The sequence below is a fragment of the Trachinotus anak genome, unplaced genomic scaffold (genome assembly GCF_046630095.1).
Source record: "Trachinotus anak isolate AG129_WGS33_773 ecotype Australia unplaced genomic scaffold, CSIRO_AGI_Tana_v1 ptg000023l, whole genome shotgun sequence".
NCBI classification, from domain to species: Eukaryota; Metazoa; Chordata; class Actinopteri; order Carangiformes; family Carangidae; genus Trachinotus; species Trachinotus anak.
In genome coordinates this window covers 8,036,341-8,051,468 of record NW_027273874.1, presented here as the reverse complement: position 1 = coordinate 8,051,468, position 15,128 = coordinate 8,036,341, and the positions used below count along the sequence as shown (strand labels likewise).

At 42.9% G+C, this 15,128-nt stretch overlaps 1 protein-coding gene across 3 annotated transcripts; it reads left to right on the top strand.

Moving 5' to 3' along the window:
• Window positions 1–78: 78 nt before the first annotated feature.
• LOC139607097 (FHF complex subunit HOOK-interacting protein 1A-like) lies at window positions 79–15,027 on the top strand. 3 transcript variants are annotated; one of them, XM_071459716.1, is made up of 18 exons: window positions 79–266; window positions 2,094–2,145; window positions 2,953–3,214; window positions 4,103–4,301; window positions 4,385–4,606; window positions 4,791–4,953; window positions 5,498–5,609; window positions 7,512–7,613; window positions 7,974–8,030; window positions 8,146–8,232; window positions 8,668–8,835; window positions 8,923–9,002; window positions 9,336–9,514; window positions 9,594–9,705; window positions 10,701–12,037; window positions 12,142–12,323; window positions 12,432–12,552; window positions 12,968–15,027. In XM_071459716.1, the coding sequence occupies exons 3-18, from the start codon at window positions 3,110–3,112 to the stop codon at window positions 13,198–13,200; spliced, it is 3,459 nt and encodes a 1,152-aa protein (XP_071315817.1). In that variant the 5' UTR covers window positions 79–266; window positions 2,094–2,145; window positions 2,953–3,109; the 3' UTR covers window positions 13,201–15,027. The 3 variants fall into 3 exon arrangements, with proteins under 3 accessions (XP_071315817.1, XP_071315815.1, XP_071315816.1); XM_071459714.1 differs by having other exon boundaries at window positions 79–314; XM_071459715.1 differs by lacking the exon at window positions 79–266 and having other exon boundaries at window positions 2,007–2,145.
• Window positions 15,028–15,128: the final 101 nt, after the last annotated feature.

The following is a 15,128-nucleotide window of genomic DNA, read 5'->3' as shown; positions in this document are numbered from 1 at the left end:
GGTTTAGTGCGCATGTGGGCGGGGCTATGAGGTTACCTAGCAGCCAGCAGCAGTGATTGACAGCTGAGCGGCTTAGAGCCTCAGAATCGGAGCCACGGTGAGAAACGGGTCGGTGTCCCGGACTCAAACAGTCCTCGCTTTACAACAAGAAACCTCGGGATTTGTTTCAGTTTTTATGGTTCTCTAACAGAGTTTGGAGCCACTTTGGTTTTGTTTTGGGAAGAAGGAGCAACAGTTAGAGAGAGAGACGGTGGTTTATCTCTGAGGTAAGATCCGTCTGCAGGTCAGCCAGAGACTGTGAGAAATCATCTCAGGTAAGATGATAAATGTATTCACATATACCTGAGATTTAAAGGCAGAGAATATTATTCAGAGTCAGTTAAGGACATGAAAGAATAATAATCACAACAACCAGAACAAATCAGCACAAATCAGTATAACAGGAGTAGAACAGAGTAGAAAAGAACCGAATAGAACATGAAGGAGAAAATGTTAATTAGATATGTGTATAACAGAAACAAAAAGGAGGGAAATGCAGAGTAAGAAATGGAAAACATAGAAACAACTTATTTTTAGACACATAGACACCAACAAAGTAGAGCAGAATAAAAAAGAATAGAATGATAGAGCTAAATTATTCCTGTTTATTTGTGTGTATTGTTTGTGTGCTGTATTTCTCTGTAATCTACTCTTTATTCTATTGACTTGGTATTTTCTGTATCAGGTGTGTGTGTGTTTTGCTGAGTAATGATGGTCACCAGTGAAGTGTGTGTGTGTGTGATGTAAGAAGTATTAAGAAGGTGTGTCGTACATGCGCTCACACTCACAGTTCAGTGACCCTCTCTGACCTGCACACACACACACACACACACACACACACACACACACACTGAGAACACACAACATGGTGGTGCGTTCAAGTGTGATCAGAGCTGGCTTCTAATTCACGGTGCATTCATGTGCAAACGCTGTCAATAACTGTCACAAAGAGAAAGACACTGTGAATCTCCTCTCCTCTTGTGCTGTCAAAGTGTCATTGAACGCACCGGCAGGTAGAGTTTTCAAAATAGTTTCTGTCCACAACAAAGTTTTAAGTGAATTTTCTGATCCTCAAATGTGAATATTTTCTGTATGTTTAGTTGCCTGAACCTGTAAAAACATGTAGGGATGCGCTGATGTAATATGTCTGGTTGGTAATGACCTTATTGTTCAGGGTGTATCCGCCATGATGCTGCAGCTCCACATTTAATACAGATTCTTCATCAATGACATTGTTTCCTCTTTCAGTTACAGTCACTGACCTCATGTTACTTTGACTTCCCTGCAGTTACAAATATACAGATTATAAATGTGAGAAAAAGACAAGGATCAGCACAAAGTTCATATTGTTTTGGAACACAAGACATTTACCTCTACAAACTGCAAACCTGCAGATTTCTGTGAGAACCCTGCAGCTGTGGTCAGAGAGTTTGTCTTGAAGGCAACACCTGTGCAAACAGTGAAAATAGCTCAGGTCCTTCATATGGACAGAAAGGCTGCAGGTTTGTATCAGTCAGTGTGTGTGTGTGTGTGTGTGTGTCTGTGTGTTACTGAGGTGTCCTTGAACGAGGTGTTTCATCATCATCATCATTTCATTTAAATCTCAATCAGCTAAATGTCTGAAAATGTGAAGAGAATTATAAAGCAGCTGAACACCTCCGCTCTATCTGTGTGTGTGTTTAATTCCTGGTTTGTGTGATGGCATGTGACTGTCTGAGTCTAACAAGGACACACACACACACACACACACACACACACACACACAGTCATGGCGGTGCTTTGGGATTAAACATCACTGTCTCATCTCAGATTACATCTCTCTCTCTTTTTTTTTGATCCAAACAGGAAATTGAATCAAAATCCAAGTGTTTGTCCTACACACACACACACACACACACACACACACACACACACACACACACACACACACACACACATACACACACACACACACTCAGATTAGAGGCCCAGATGGTGAAGGATGGATTTGTAAACTGTGTGTGTTTGTGTGTGAGCCAGAGACTCTTTCACTCATGTCTCTCTCTCTTTCTCAGGACAGCAGGCAGCAGGCTCGCTCGTCCATGTCGTCTCAGCAGCAGCACAGAGGTGGGTATACTGTATTGCCTGACAGGGGGGGTGGGGGGTTTCTTGGAGAGCTCCCTGGGAATTCATGGAATGTCCTGGAACGCCCAGGGTGGGACTTGGACACGTTTGGACCACTTTTCCTGTTTGCTGGTTGCTGCCGCCGACCCTTACTTCCTGTTCCGGCCTCGGCTGTTGTCAGTTTTTGGACAGAGAGAGAGAGCAGGAGAAAACAGCTCTGGTTCTGTACTGATCCTCCGCTGCAGTGAAAGGTCTGTTCACTGACCTGCTGCTGCGGATTAATATGTTGTTCACTTGAAAGTTGTGCGTCAGAAATAAACTCAGCGGACCTTTCAAATACACAACAGGCTCAGGAACATTCCTCTGCAGGACGCTGATCGTTTAGTGTCCAAGTGATCTCACGTGGAGTGAAAGTGATTGGATTTTAAGTATTTAGTCATAAACTCAACCGATTGGAAAAATAAATCTGGATCAGATGATGGGGTTAGATGAGAAGTTAGGAGATTGTGAGATATTTCAGTCTGACCCAAAGTGGTGGACCAACTGATGCTGCCGCGCTCAGAGCTAGTGTGGCTAAAAATAACGTTCGCTGTGATGGATTATCTTCTCTCTGCAGGTTGATTTTCATGTTGTAGTGGAATGAAATTAAAGTTGAAAGCTTTGGCCAACAGGTAGACACTTAGGTAGGGTAGTGTGTGGTCACATGTGCACTGAAACATGCAAAAGTACTGGCTCCTGGAAGTCGGCCATGTTTGCAAATACCTGAACATTACCCCTGAACTCAGCGTCTACTCCGTCCACCTCCCGCAGGCCAGCAGCTGCCTGCAGAGCCCAGGGAAGGAGCCTGATCCTGGGCTGAGCGAGTCAGCTAATGCCCCCTGTCCTCACACCAGGCAGCCACCATCCCACAACTGCCCCCTCACACGCTGAGCTGGAACATGCTATAGCCACCTGACAGCCAATCAAAATGATGGCCTCTGTGGTTGTCGGGGGCAACCGGAAGAAGTCTCTCACGTTGAGAGGGGTGGACCCGGAGACCTGCATGATCGTGTTCAAGAACCACTGGGCCCAGGTAACAAGCTCATCTACTAACCATCCTCTAGGCCTCCCCGATCTCTATCTGAGTTCATCAATCAATCAATCAATCAATCAATCAATCAATCAATCAATCAATCAATCAATCAATCAATCAATCAATCATCATCACTGCTCAGACAGAAAAACTCACTGTACTGTTGTTTTTTACCTCCTCTGTCTCTCAGTCTCAGTCTCTTCAGTCTGTCCTATTTTCCTCATAATGGTTGGCAGACACAGTGTGTGATTGTGTGTGTGTGTGTGTGTGTGTGTGTGTGTGTGTGTGTGTTTGTGTGTGTGTGCATTACTGACCCAGACTTTGGCCCTTAAACACAAGGTCCATTTAGAACAAACCTCTCTCTACACCCGCCAAGAAAACCCACACACACTCTATGTCTGTGTGTGTAGAAGTGTATTGTGTGTGCTTGTATATGTGTGTGTGTTTCTTGTGTGTAGCAGCAGAGGTCAAAGGTTAACACAAGTCCAGACAGTGAATTGCATTCATGTATTCATTGCTTGTTAAATTTCACATTGAAATTTCTTCTGTTTATGATAATAAATATTGATATTAAGATGTAAAACCAAAAATGACATGAATAAGTTATAAATTACTAATAAATAATAAATAAATCTCTTCATTTCATTTGATTTCAAAGAATTTCTTTATTTCAGTATATAGCAGCTGCAACAGATGAGTAAGAACAACTACCAGATCTTTTTTTAAAGGTCCCATATTTTACACGTTTCCAGTGTGATGCAAATATTAAGAGTTGGTTCATTTTGATGCAATCAAACCTCAAGCAAATAAGAAAAAACCCTGTTGAAAACAAAATGGAAATATAGAGTTTATGTTTATTTCATTTATGTCCAACCTCCCTTTCTGCAGGTGGTGAAGATCCTGGAGAAACACGAGCCGGGTCGCAGCGGCACCGGCACGCTCAGTTTCCTCTCTGGTCATGCTAGTAGCATTAGCAGCGGCTCAGGAGCGTTACGCCTCGGCCCTATCCCGGCTGACGAAGCCAGCGCCGTCCAGAACTACGTGGAACACATGCTGTTCCTGCTGATGGAGGAAGAGGCAGGGCAAGGTTAGAGAACAAAAAGAAAATGCTTCATCCTGCCACAATGTTGGATGGTATTTGGTTTGAGGTGTTTGATGCCCTGATTCCAGGAGGAGCGATGGGTCCCATCCTGGAGTTTGTGGTTCTGGAGGGTGTGATGGAGAGGCTGTTTCTGTGGAGCCTGAGGAGACAGTTTACTGAGGACATGAAGCTGGAGCAGCTCAGGATGTACCAGATGCTTCTGTCTCAGGCCAAACAGCCTCTGCTGCACCATAAACCCGTTCTACGGCCGCTCATGATGCTGCTGGCCTCGTGTGCAGGAGCAGGAACTGGTGAGTACCGAAGTCTTGTCGTTATTGTGAGATTGGCAGGAAGTCCTGGAGCTGGTTTAGCTGTCTAATGACATCTAATAGGCTTAAGGGTTTAATTAAGAAGTGGTTTGACATGTTCCAGGTGTAGATAGTAAGATGTTTAATCAGTTACCTGTTTGGTTAATCACCTGCGTTCCCTCTCCAGACAGCGGTGGTGTGGTGGAGGCGGAGCTGGTCCTCCTGTTGAACCAGCTGTGTGTGGCTCTCGTCAAAGATCCCTCAGTGCTGGAACTGTTCTTCCACACCAGTGAGGACCAGGGAGCCGCCAACTTCCTCCTCTTCTCCCTGCTCATACCATATACACACAGGTAGGTATACACACACACAGGTATACACATACACACAGGTAGGTATACACACACACAGGTATACACATACACACAGGTAGGTATTCACACACAGGTATATACATACAAAGAAATCTAGTCACACACAGGTATACAAACACACAGGCTCTTACATGGTATACACACACAGATGCACACACAGGTTGTAGCTGCAGGATACTCAGAGATGCACATACACACACGTAGGTATACACACACAGGTATACACTTACACAGAGGTACGTTTACATAAAGAGATGTGTACACACACACATACAAAGGACGACCACATACAGGTGGATATATAGGTATATACACAAACAGGTAGGGTACACTAACAGACACAGACAAGGTGCAAACACACATATACAAACAGAAGTATACACACAAAAAACACACACACATACAACTTTAGAAACACACATGCATGCACAAAAATTAGATACATATGCACACACACACACACACACACACACTAACAAGACATTAGTAAACAAAAAAACTTGATTAACGCTCTCTGTCTCAGACAGGGTTCGGTCGGCCAGCAGGCCAGAGACGCTCTGCTGCTCATCATGTCTCTGTCGGCCTCTGAGCCTCGAGTCGCCCATCACATCGGAGAGAACACATACTTCTGTCCTGTGAGTGCACACACACACACACACACACACACACACACACACACACACACACACACACACACACACATATGACCTGTTTCACAACCATACATGTCTAACTGTTGCTTTTGCTCTGAGTTTGTAGCAGTTCATGAGGTTAACATTGTGCTACTGACGTAAAATCTTTGCAAGAACCAGGAATATTGCAGGTTATATTTTCTTCTTAACCTGTTTCATAAATTCAACAAAAGATCGTAAGATTCTTCAGACTGATAGCTGCAGTTTTTGCTGATGTGGCATGTCGACAGGAAGGGGAGCAGAGTTTTAATGTGATCTAAAGGCTGTGAGTTATATCGCACAGTTTATTTCAACCAGTCATACGTCAGTGCAGAATTCAAAGGTATGTTTCCCAAGCAGAGCTGCTGGTTTATAGACCCCCATTGACTGAGCTAAACTAGGTTAATCTCTATGTATCTTCCAACTGCATGCAGAGAAATTAGAAACATACATTCATGCATTTTTCTGAGTGTGGAAGTGGGAAAAACAATTTAAATTTCGAAAAACCAAACTTTCATTTTAAATAATAAAAATGTATTTTAAGAACGAGCGACTTGAGGCTTTTACTGATATTTTTACTGTTTAAATGACTGGAGTCTGTAGTTTTTTGAGCTCAGTGGATGAGTCCTTTTCTCCATTCATCTCCCCTCCGCATTGTAATCTCATTATCACAGTTATGTAATAAACTAATGAGCTCGTACTGCTACACAGGGGCTGTTAGAGTGTGTTACAGAAGAAAGAGAGAGAGAAAGGGAGGTAGAGGGAGAAATATATAGTGGTGGTCGAGGTAAAAATGAGGTGAGGAGGAAAAGGGGGAAGAGGGACCAGAAAACGACAGATGACGCTAAAAGAGGAAAGTTAATTAGAATTAAATGCAAAGTGCAGCTGGGGCTGATAGGGATGTCATTAATGAGACACCTATATATACAATAAATATACACCTATATATACTAATGTTTCTGAAGGTCGGGAAGCAGTTTGTTTACAGGCGTCTACGCTCCCTGTGTCGGCCATGTTGGCTCCATCACTGCCAGTTTCTGCTTCTACTGTCTGTGTTTGTGTGAAAGGGCGAGCAAAGACACTTGAGCATTTGCCACCTGTATGTGTGTGTGTGTGTGTGTGTGTGTGTGTGTGTCAGATTTAAGCCCATGTGACCACACTCTGACCTCAATCTTTAGGGAGAGAGCAGATTAGTAAATCAGTGTGAGATTGGCTCGTACACGGGGAGGGATTAGCATGTCTGCACGTGATTGGACGGCTGCCTGATTGTTAACGAGACTTGAGACTGCAGCTGTTTGACCGCTCCCGCCGCCGCTGTTGTTGTTTATGTTGACATAAACAATGTTGCTACTTTCTTTTCCTCCTTTGTTCTCTTCCTTTCTCCCTCTTTTCTTCCTCTTTCCTCTTTATGTTCCCTTTTTCTTCTCCTCCCATCCAGCTTTTCTTTCCTGTCTCCTCTTTTGTTTTTGCGACCTTTCCTGCCCTCTAATGCCCTCGTTCTCTGAGACGTAGCTTTGCTTCCTTGCAGAGAGTTAGATGAGAAGACTGACATCACTGTCATGTCTCATGTTAGAGCTGCGGGGACGAAGATGCTGTTTAAGATACAGTGTTTCCCAAAATGTTGAACTTTACTGATTCAGGTCATAAATCAATCAGTGAAAAAACACAATTCTCTTCCCTCCTCTGTTTATATCTGCCCTCGTTCTCTGCTCTTCATAAAAACAACACACTAATCTGCACTGGGATTTAATTTCTTCATAAGCATGTGTGTGTGTTCATGTATTTGTGCATAGCTTACCTGTGTGTGTGTGTGTGTGTGTGTGTGTGTGTGTGTGTGTGTGTGTGTGTGTGTGTGTGTGTTCACAGGTGCTGGCCACGGGTCTGTCTGGCCTGTACTCGTCTCTTCCGGCCAGGCTGCAGGTTTACAGTGAGGACTGGCACTGTTTGGACCAAGCCGACTGGCAGCAGGTAACCATGACGACCACACAGCGAGTTTAGGACAGGATGAAACAATGAATCAATCAATTAATTAATCTGAGTCTGCAAATTAATTAAGTAAAAAAAAAATAGAGAAGGAGAGATGCTTCCTACCTGTGTGTGTGTGTGTGTGTGTGTGTGTGTGTGTGTGTGTGTGTGTGTGTGTGATGGAGGATAAGTCAGAGGAAACCGACATTTCTTGAGTTATGCTGTTAGCATGGATAAAAAAATTTATTAATACAATAAAACAAATAAAATATTGGTTAAGTGACGTGGTTTATGAATTTGTAAGTGAATGAGTGTATGAATGAATGACTTGATTAAATGATGACTTGATGTTTGGGTCAACAGGTTCCAGCTCTCGTCCACTTCCTGCACTCACTGGACTTCTGCAGTGCTGTTACCAAGGTAATGTACACACACACACACACACACACGCACACACACACACACACACATATACACAGAAAGGCTTTTTACAAAAAGGATTCATTCATTGTCTGTCTTTATCTGTCTCTCTCAGGTTGCTCATCCCTCCATCCGCTCTCAGTTGCTGAGTTACATCTACAACGGCTTCTTGGTGCCTGTGCTGGCTCCTGCTCTGCACAAGGTAGCATCACTTTTAGCCACTGTGTTTCCTGATAACTATATTAATACTGTGAAAGTATCAAAGCCTCAGTCCACAGAGAAATGCACACAGCCTGTATTCAGACACTGAGCCTTAAAACCAGCCGTCAGGACTTCTGGAACTTTGTGATGTCACAACAAAGCAGTCACTGCTCTCAGCCACGCCCCAAGCCCCGCCCACCTGGACCCACCATCCAACGTTGCAGGATTTGGATTCTCTGAGTGTTTACCTGAAATCTGCTTTTTACGGGATATTTTTATTGGATCACTCAGAAAACAGTCTGTTGTTACTAGAGCTCCAGAGAGCAGAGAGAGTTTTCAGTTCTTAAAACCACAAATATATCTTCTGATGGATATCAGCAGTTATATCTCACACAATCACTTACATTCACACACAACCATTTTTCTGTGTGTGTAGCTGACAGTGGAGGAGGTGATGACCACAACAGCGTACCTGGACCTGTTCCTGCGCTCCATCTCAGAGCCCGCCCTCCTCCAAACCTTCCTGTCCTTCATCCTGCTGCACACCCACGACAACGTGCACATCCTGGACACGCTGGTCAGCAGGGTCAACACACCTTTTCAGGTAACACACACTGAACCACAATCTGCAAATTGATGAGTCTTTATCTGAATAAGTGAGATGACCGTTGATCTTTCGTGTGTCTGTCAGTTGGGTACGGTGTCGCTGGCTCTGTTCAGGACTCTGATTGGTCTGTTCTGTGAAGACGTCATGCTGCAGCTGGTGTTCAGGTCAGTCTGACAGGCTTAAAAATCAAATGCTCAAGTTGGTTTCAGATGCATATACTGTACTAAATCCTAGACTTAGTTTCACCTGTGACTCTTTCCGTTCTGCCACATCTCTCAGGACACAGGACATTTATATTTACACCAAAAGGAGCAGAACATGTAGATTGAAGCTGTTTTATGAAACAGACCATAATTTGGTTAATATCCAAAATATAAGACTTAGAAACAACAGTGTCTTTTCACAGAAAGTAGTAATTTCAAATCTTCTCTTCCTGCTGTAACGCCATTGCAGTGATGCATGCTGGGACTGAGCAGGCTGTGTCTTTGTGTGCTCAGGTATCTGATTCCCTGCAGCCACCTGAACAGGAAGCAGCGTTCCTCCTTAAAGCAGAGAGACTGTTACTCCTCCAGTGCTGCCTCCTTCCTGCTCCTCATGCCCTCCTGGTGCCCCGTGTACCCCCACAACACAAACACACACTCACACTCTGAGCACATCCACTGGCCCAAAGGAGCAGGTCAGCACAACCTACATGAACAAGTACATATACACTTTCACATGTGTATATACTAATGTAAATTCTTTGTGTTTGTTAGAGCTGTCAGTATCAGACAGTGTTGGTTACTGTCGAGGGTCAGACTTTCTGATGGATGTAAACTACCTCCACTACCTTTGGGACGCCCGTCAGGCCATCTCCACCTCCCACAGGTTAGTGTGACTTCTGTTTCCTCTACGGTGAAATCAATGGACTATGGATAAATCTGGTCCAGGATTATGGTCAATAAAGAAATCAGTGCTTTGTACAATCTGGATCTCACCCTATGTGGTGCAGGGACAGGAAAAGTGGACTTAAAAACTGATTGATAGGTGGGTCATTTTATCATTAGGATAATATTTTACGCACTAGTTTCACCCTAAATACCCAAGGAACAGCTTCGTAAAGGGGTCAACAACTCATCGGAGTGACAATGGAAACAAAACTTTCTGAGTCACTGCCAGGAAGTGGACTGATGCGTTTAGTGACATCTGCTGGGCAACCTGTGGTATTACATTTTTAAGGGAGGATTAACATAAGTGCACTTACTGTATTATTCTGTTCACTAAGGGCTATTTAAAGTTAGCTAGCATCTCTATGAGGCTGTCCTGTGTGGTCCTTGGCTCTAAATACTAACATCAGCAGAATGCTAAATATATGTTAACTATGTTTGCTATCTTAGTTTCAAATAGCATGTGGTATGCTATCATTTTCACAAAACACTAAGTACAGTTGAAGCTCAGGATTTGACCTGGTGATAGCGCTACATGAAAAGTCAGGGGATCACGTAATTGATGCTAAATTTAATGGCAATCTGTTCTATAGATGTGATATTTCACTAAAATCCCAAAATGGTGGCACTAGAGGAAAAGTCAGGTGATGACCAACAGCAATGGGATTCGTCCTGTGATAAACATGGATATCTGTGGCAAATTTCTCTGCAATCCATGCAATAGTTGTTGAGATATTTCGGTCTGTAGCAAAGACGCAGACTGATTGACTGACAGATAGACATGTCCATGCTGCTAGCATGGTTGAAAAGCAAGAGATTAACAGTAAAAGTTGAATGACATGCAAGTGATCCTTACTTCTCATTTTGGGGAATAACTTAGTAAAATATTATGGTATATGTCCAACATCTTAAGTTCTGAGTTTTGTTTATCTGCAGGGCATGTCGGCTCTGGTCAGCCCCGTATGACGGGATCAGCCCTTCATCTGAAGAGTACCGATCTGACACACCAGGGGACGATATAGAAGATGAGGAAGAAATTGTGCAGCGAGTCAAGAGTGACTCCATGTGCTCTTTAGTCATTACTCCTCCACCTTTGGCCCTCTCCCCTACCCCCTCCTCCTCAGATACCGTCTCCACGGGCAACCAAGCAGGGAGAGCCAGTTCTGCCCTGGAGTTGGAGTGGGATGACATTTTTGCAGATGAGGATCCCTCTTCATCAGCGTTGATAAACACGGGGATAGCAAATGGCGGTGTGACAGCACCTACTCCTATACCTCCTCAACACATCCAGGAAATGCGGCGCAGTGCGATCAAGTTGGTGCATGGCTCCTATGTAGAAGAATCTGAGTTTCAGGACGATGTTCTGGTCTATGATCTAGTCGCCCAGAAAGACACAAAGGCGGCCATTTTGGAGCGAATCATGGCAGCAAATCGAAGGGCACGTGGAAGCATCGCAAATGGTCAGCGAGTGTCAACGGGAGTGACGACGAGAACGATAACAACAATGTTAACGACAACAGGCAGGACGGTAATGGAAACAGTTAACAGTATTATGTCGACAAGGAGGAGTGAGGATGGCGGGATGGAGGAAAGAAGAAGGAGTGAAGATTGTGGGAAGGAGACAGGAAGAAGGAAGGAGGAAGAAGAAGATGAAAAAAACATCATAGATGTACAAGGACAGCTGAAGGGACAACAAGTTTTCACCAATGGGTTGAACGAAAAGAATCACATCATCAACAAATGTGATGGTGCTGATGATGACGGCCAGTTATTTAATAAAAGCTGTAACCTGAGCAACTTCACAACTGTTATCAATCAAAAAAACACAGCACACCAACAGCATGTACACCACAACACACAACATCCCACTCCGTGTTTAGTGACAAGCACTTTATCCAATGGCCATTATGAATCTGACCCTTTGGTTTCTGCAACCAATGCCAAGTCTCAAAGTCTGTCTGGTAACAAAGTCACTAATAACAGTGACTTCCTGTCCCAATACCGTGAACTCATGCTGTCTTTTGGGGTGGAGCCAGACTTTGACGACATCACAGATGACATCGGCACATTTAGGAAGCGGGTCCGAGCACTGAGGCAAAAACTGGAAGAGGAAGAAGAGGGATTTGGCGAAGAATTAGTTTTTAGCTCTTCAGGGGATAACGGAGAGGAGGAAGCAGAAGAGGAGGCGATGGAAGAGGAGGACGAGGAAGAGGAAGGAGATGAAACGAGGAGCAGTAAGAAAGGCAACAGTAGACATGGAGTTCCGTTTACAGGTGTGTTTTTGATCACATATGAATGAGGTGCATATCAAGCATTGGTTAGTACTTTCTCTCTTGAACACACACACAATAACCTGTAGTTTCCTATGGTGTCCCAGGTCCCTTCATAAGCGTCCTGTTGTCCCGGCTTGAGAACCTTCTGGAAAACTCCATTGCTGTAAACCTGCTGGTGACTGGCATCCTGGCCCAGCTGGCGTCATACCCACAACCTCTGCTGAGATCCTTCCTGCTTAGCACGGACACAACACACGACCAGCCCAACGTACGCACATTGTATCAGGTAACATCCAACCACATGTCATATATATCTGAGTTGTTTTTTAAATTTCATTTCATTGTTTCAAAGATAATGTTGTGTATACTTTTATTCCCGTGTATGTCTCTGTAGGTGTTGGTGTCAGTCCACGCTCAGATTGAGCGCTACATAGCTGCCAGACCAGACTATCCAGCTCTGGTCACTCAGGCCTGGAGGTTCTTGTTGGCTAAAGACCAGGACAGCAAGTTTAGAGGTTAATAAACACACACATCAACACACACAGACATGATATCAAGCCTATGCAGCTGAAGGTTTTAGTGCCTGAACCAGCATTCCCTCTGCAGGGAAAACATCACAGCAGCAGTTTTAATATGTTTATCATGAGAATGTGTTGATGTGCTTTTTTGCCAAGTGTCAGATGAGAAGATCAGTAAGAGGCAAGACACAATTAATGGAACAATGGGGATAACAGCATACAGTTTTTGACAGCCACTCAACATCATGAATTTCTGCAATCAATGGACGCCTGTTAGAAAAGACTGAGGCAGTCATCTGAAATCCATCATTGGAGAGTTGTAGATGGAGGGAATGTCGGACACTGATGATCAAGCACTTTGTTTGAAGCAGAATGATTTACCTTTACAATCACATTTTGTCATGTTCCTCAGAGAGTCTCGAGTCCCAGCACAGCGACATCATCCTGGACCCATCTCTTCCTAATGGCTCTGTGAGGAACGCTCTGGCTTTGCCTCCTCTTAGCGTCTTGCCACCCTGCCCTCCGATTCCCCCCCAGGCCAAGAGCCGAGTGTTCGCCATCGTCCTGTACGCTGAGTTCCTCAAGGAGCTAGCCGCCATTGCCCAGGAGCACAGCATTGCACTGGACTGTTCTGCTGAGGAGTAACGGTGTTGATGGTTTTAACTGCTTCTCTAGCTGTATGAGAACTTGCCATCGATGTACGCGTCAGCAAGGCATTGCTGAAAACATATCAAAGGATCTTGTAAGTGGCCACCAGCAAAAGACTGAGGGCTTGTAAAAGTCTGAAATGTACAAGCACAAAACATGCAAGACAAATTATGTTATTCCTTAAGGAGATATACAACAGGGGTGAGTAAATTATATTGCTTTGATGCATAGATTTGTATGTTTATATATGTACCTGGCAGCACTTGAACATTTTGATGTTTTCCCCATGTGAATATGGATGATATGATATATCTCAATGAAAATGAGATTATTTTGAAGATAAATAATTTTCAGTTTTCTATATATTTGTGGGATCAGTGCAAATAGTTTTCTATACCTTTTTTGAAATCTTACTTATTTCTCAATATGAAAAGGAAATAATTGTTTTTTTAACCATTTTATTTCAAAAGGCAGAGGACCTTATTCCAGCCTTTTTAAATCAACTTCCCACTTGGGAAGGGAAACTTGATGCATAACACTAGCATAAAAATAAAACTTAAAAAAAATTAAAAACAAAAGTGGGACTATGTAACTGCAGCCACTGTGGCCACAAATGAAAATTATGGGATCAGTTAGTCTCACTTTAATGTGATTTTACATTAATTTAGGTTTCAAAAAACCACTAAATTGACTTTAGGCCACCTACCCAGCTACTAGCTAGCTGCTTGGGCTAAAGGTCAGTACATTCAATTCAAAAGATGTCATTCAAAATATTAATATTTCAAAAGACAAGATGACTTAAAGCCCAAATGTGTTTTACTACATTAATACCAGCACAACCATCAAGTGATGAAAATTTTTATTTTCATTTAGAGACACATTTTACCTGCTCAACGTAATACCTATTTTTTGTTTTTCAAACCATTTGCTTTTTGTTTCTCCAAATATGTGCAACTGGAGAATGTGTTTCAAAAATTAAAACACATATATTGTAATGGTTTGATTTCACACACACCAAACAAAACTGGATGTGTGTTTTTCCATCCTGTTGTGTTATTGTGCATCTACAGGCAGAGGCCTGTTTTAATCTATTTTTTCTTACTGCTACAGCTGAAACCTTATTGGTGAAAATGAATTTGTTTTCCTGTTGTGTCTTTATATGCACAAACACAAACACCCTTAAAGAGTAACTACAAAGCCTTACTTCAACCAACAAAGAGATTTCAGTGCAATATATATATATATATATATATTACATAGAGATGCAAAAATGAAATTAAGATCTTATGCAAATATCAGAACTGGGTTTATCATATTTGCTCTTGTACCAGTGTGCGTTTCATTGTTTTAATGTAAGTTGTGTGAATTTTGTTAACATATTTCTTTTCTTTAATTTTGTCAATTTTCACCTGAAAAAAGTAATTATTTGCTGTTAAGCTCTGGTGTTCACCTGTGGTGCGTTCAGATCAAGTGGTAAAGAAGGTAGATGTGAGTTCCTGTTTATTCACCTGAGCTCACTGTGCTGACTTCCTGCATTTTTGCACCACCGAAAAGGAAACTTCCACTGTCTTGTTGAATAATTTGCCGCCCCTTTGATGTCACTGTTCACACAACCAGCCTCTTCATAATACAAGCTGTGCTGTCATCATGACATTGTGGCATGGGCCAACCTCAATGAACCCTGAGGCAGTGCAGCTCTTGGGTCAGCCTGTTGAGTATTAACACTGCCACCTGATGGTGAACACTTGTCTTCATTTTGCAGTCTTTCCTTTTGGAATAAATTATTGCCAAGATGATGTGAACAATAATTAATCTTGCAGATTGTTATTGCTTTGTCTGTTTTTTCTTTCTTTTTGTGTTCCTTTGTTATGTTTATGATTTTCAAATGTAAAAGGTCCTAAATGTATTCAGAGGTATCGGTGGCA

Excerpts from the sequence above, each read along its gene's own strand:
- LOC139607097 (XM_071459716.1), top strand. The coding sequence starts at position 3,110 with ATGATGGCCTCTGTGGTTGTCGGGGGCAACCGGAAGAAGTCTCTCACG. Across the intron at positions 4,302-4,384 it reads GGAGGAAGAGGCAGGGCAAG|GAGGAGCGATGGGTCCCATC; the intron begins GTTAGAGAACAA and ends CCCTGATTCCAG. Across the intron at positions 8,233-8,667 it reads TGGCTCCTGCTCTGCACAAG|CTGACAGTGGAGGAGGTGAT; the intron begins GTAGCATCACTT and ends CTGTGTGTGTAG.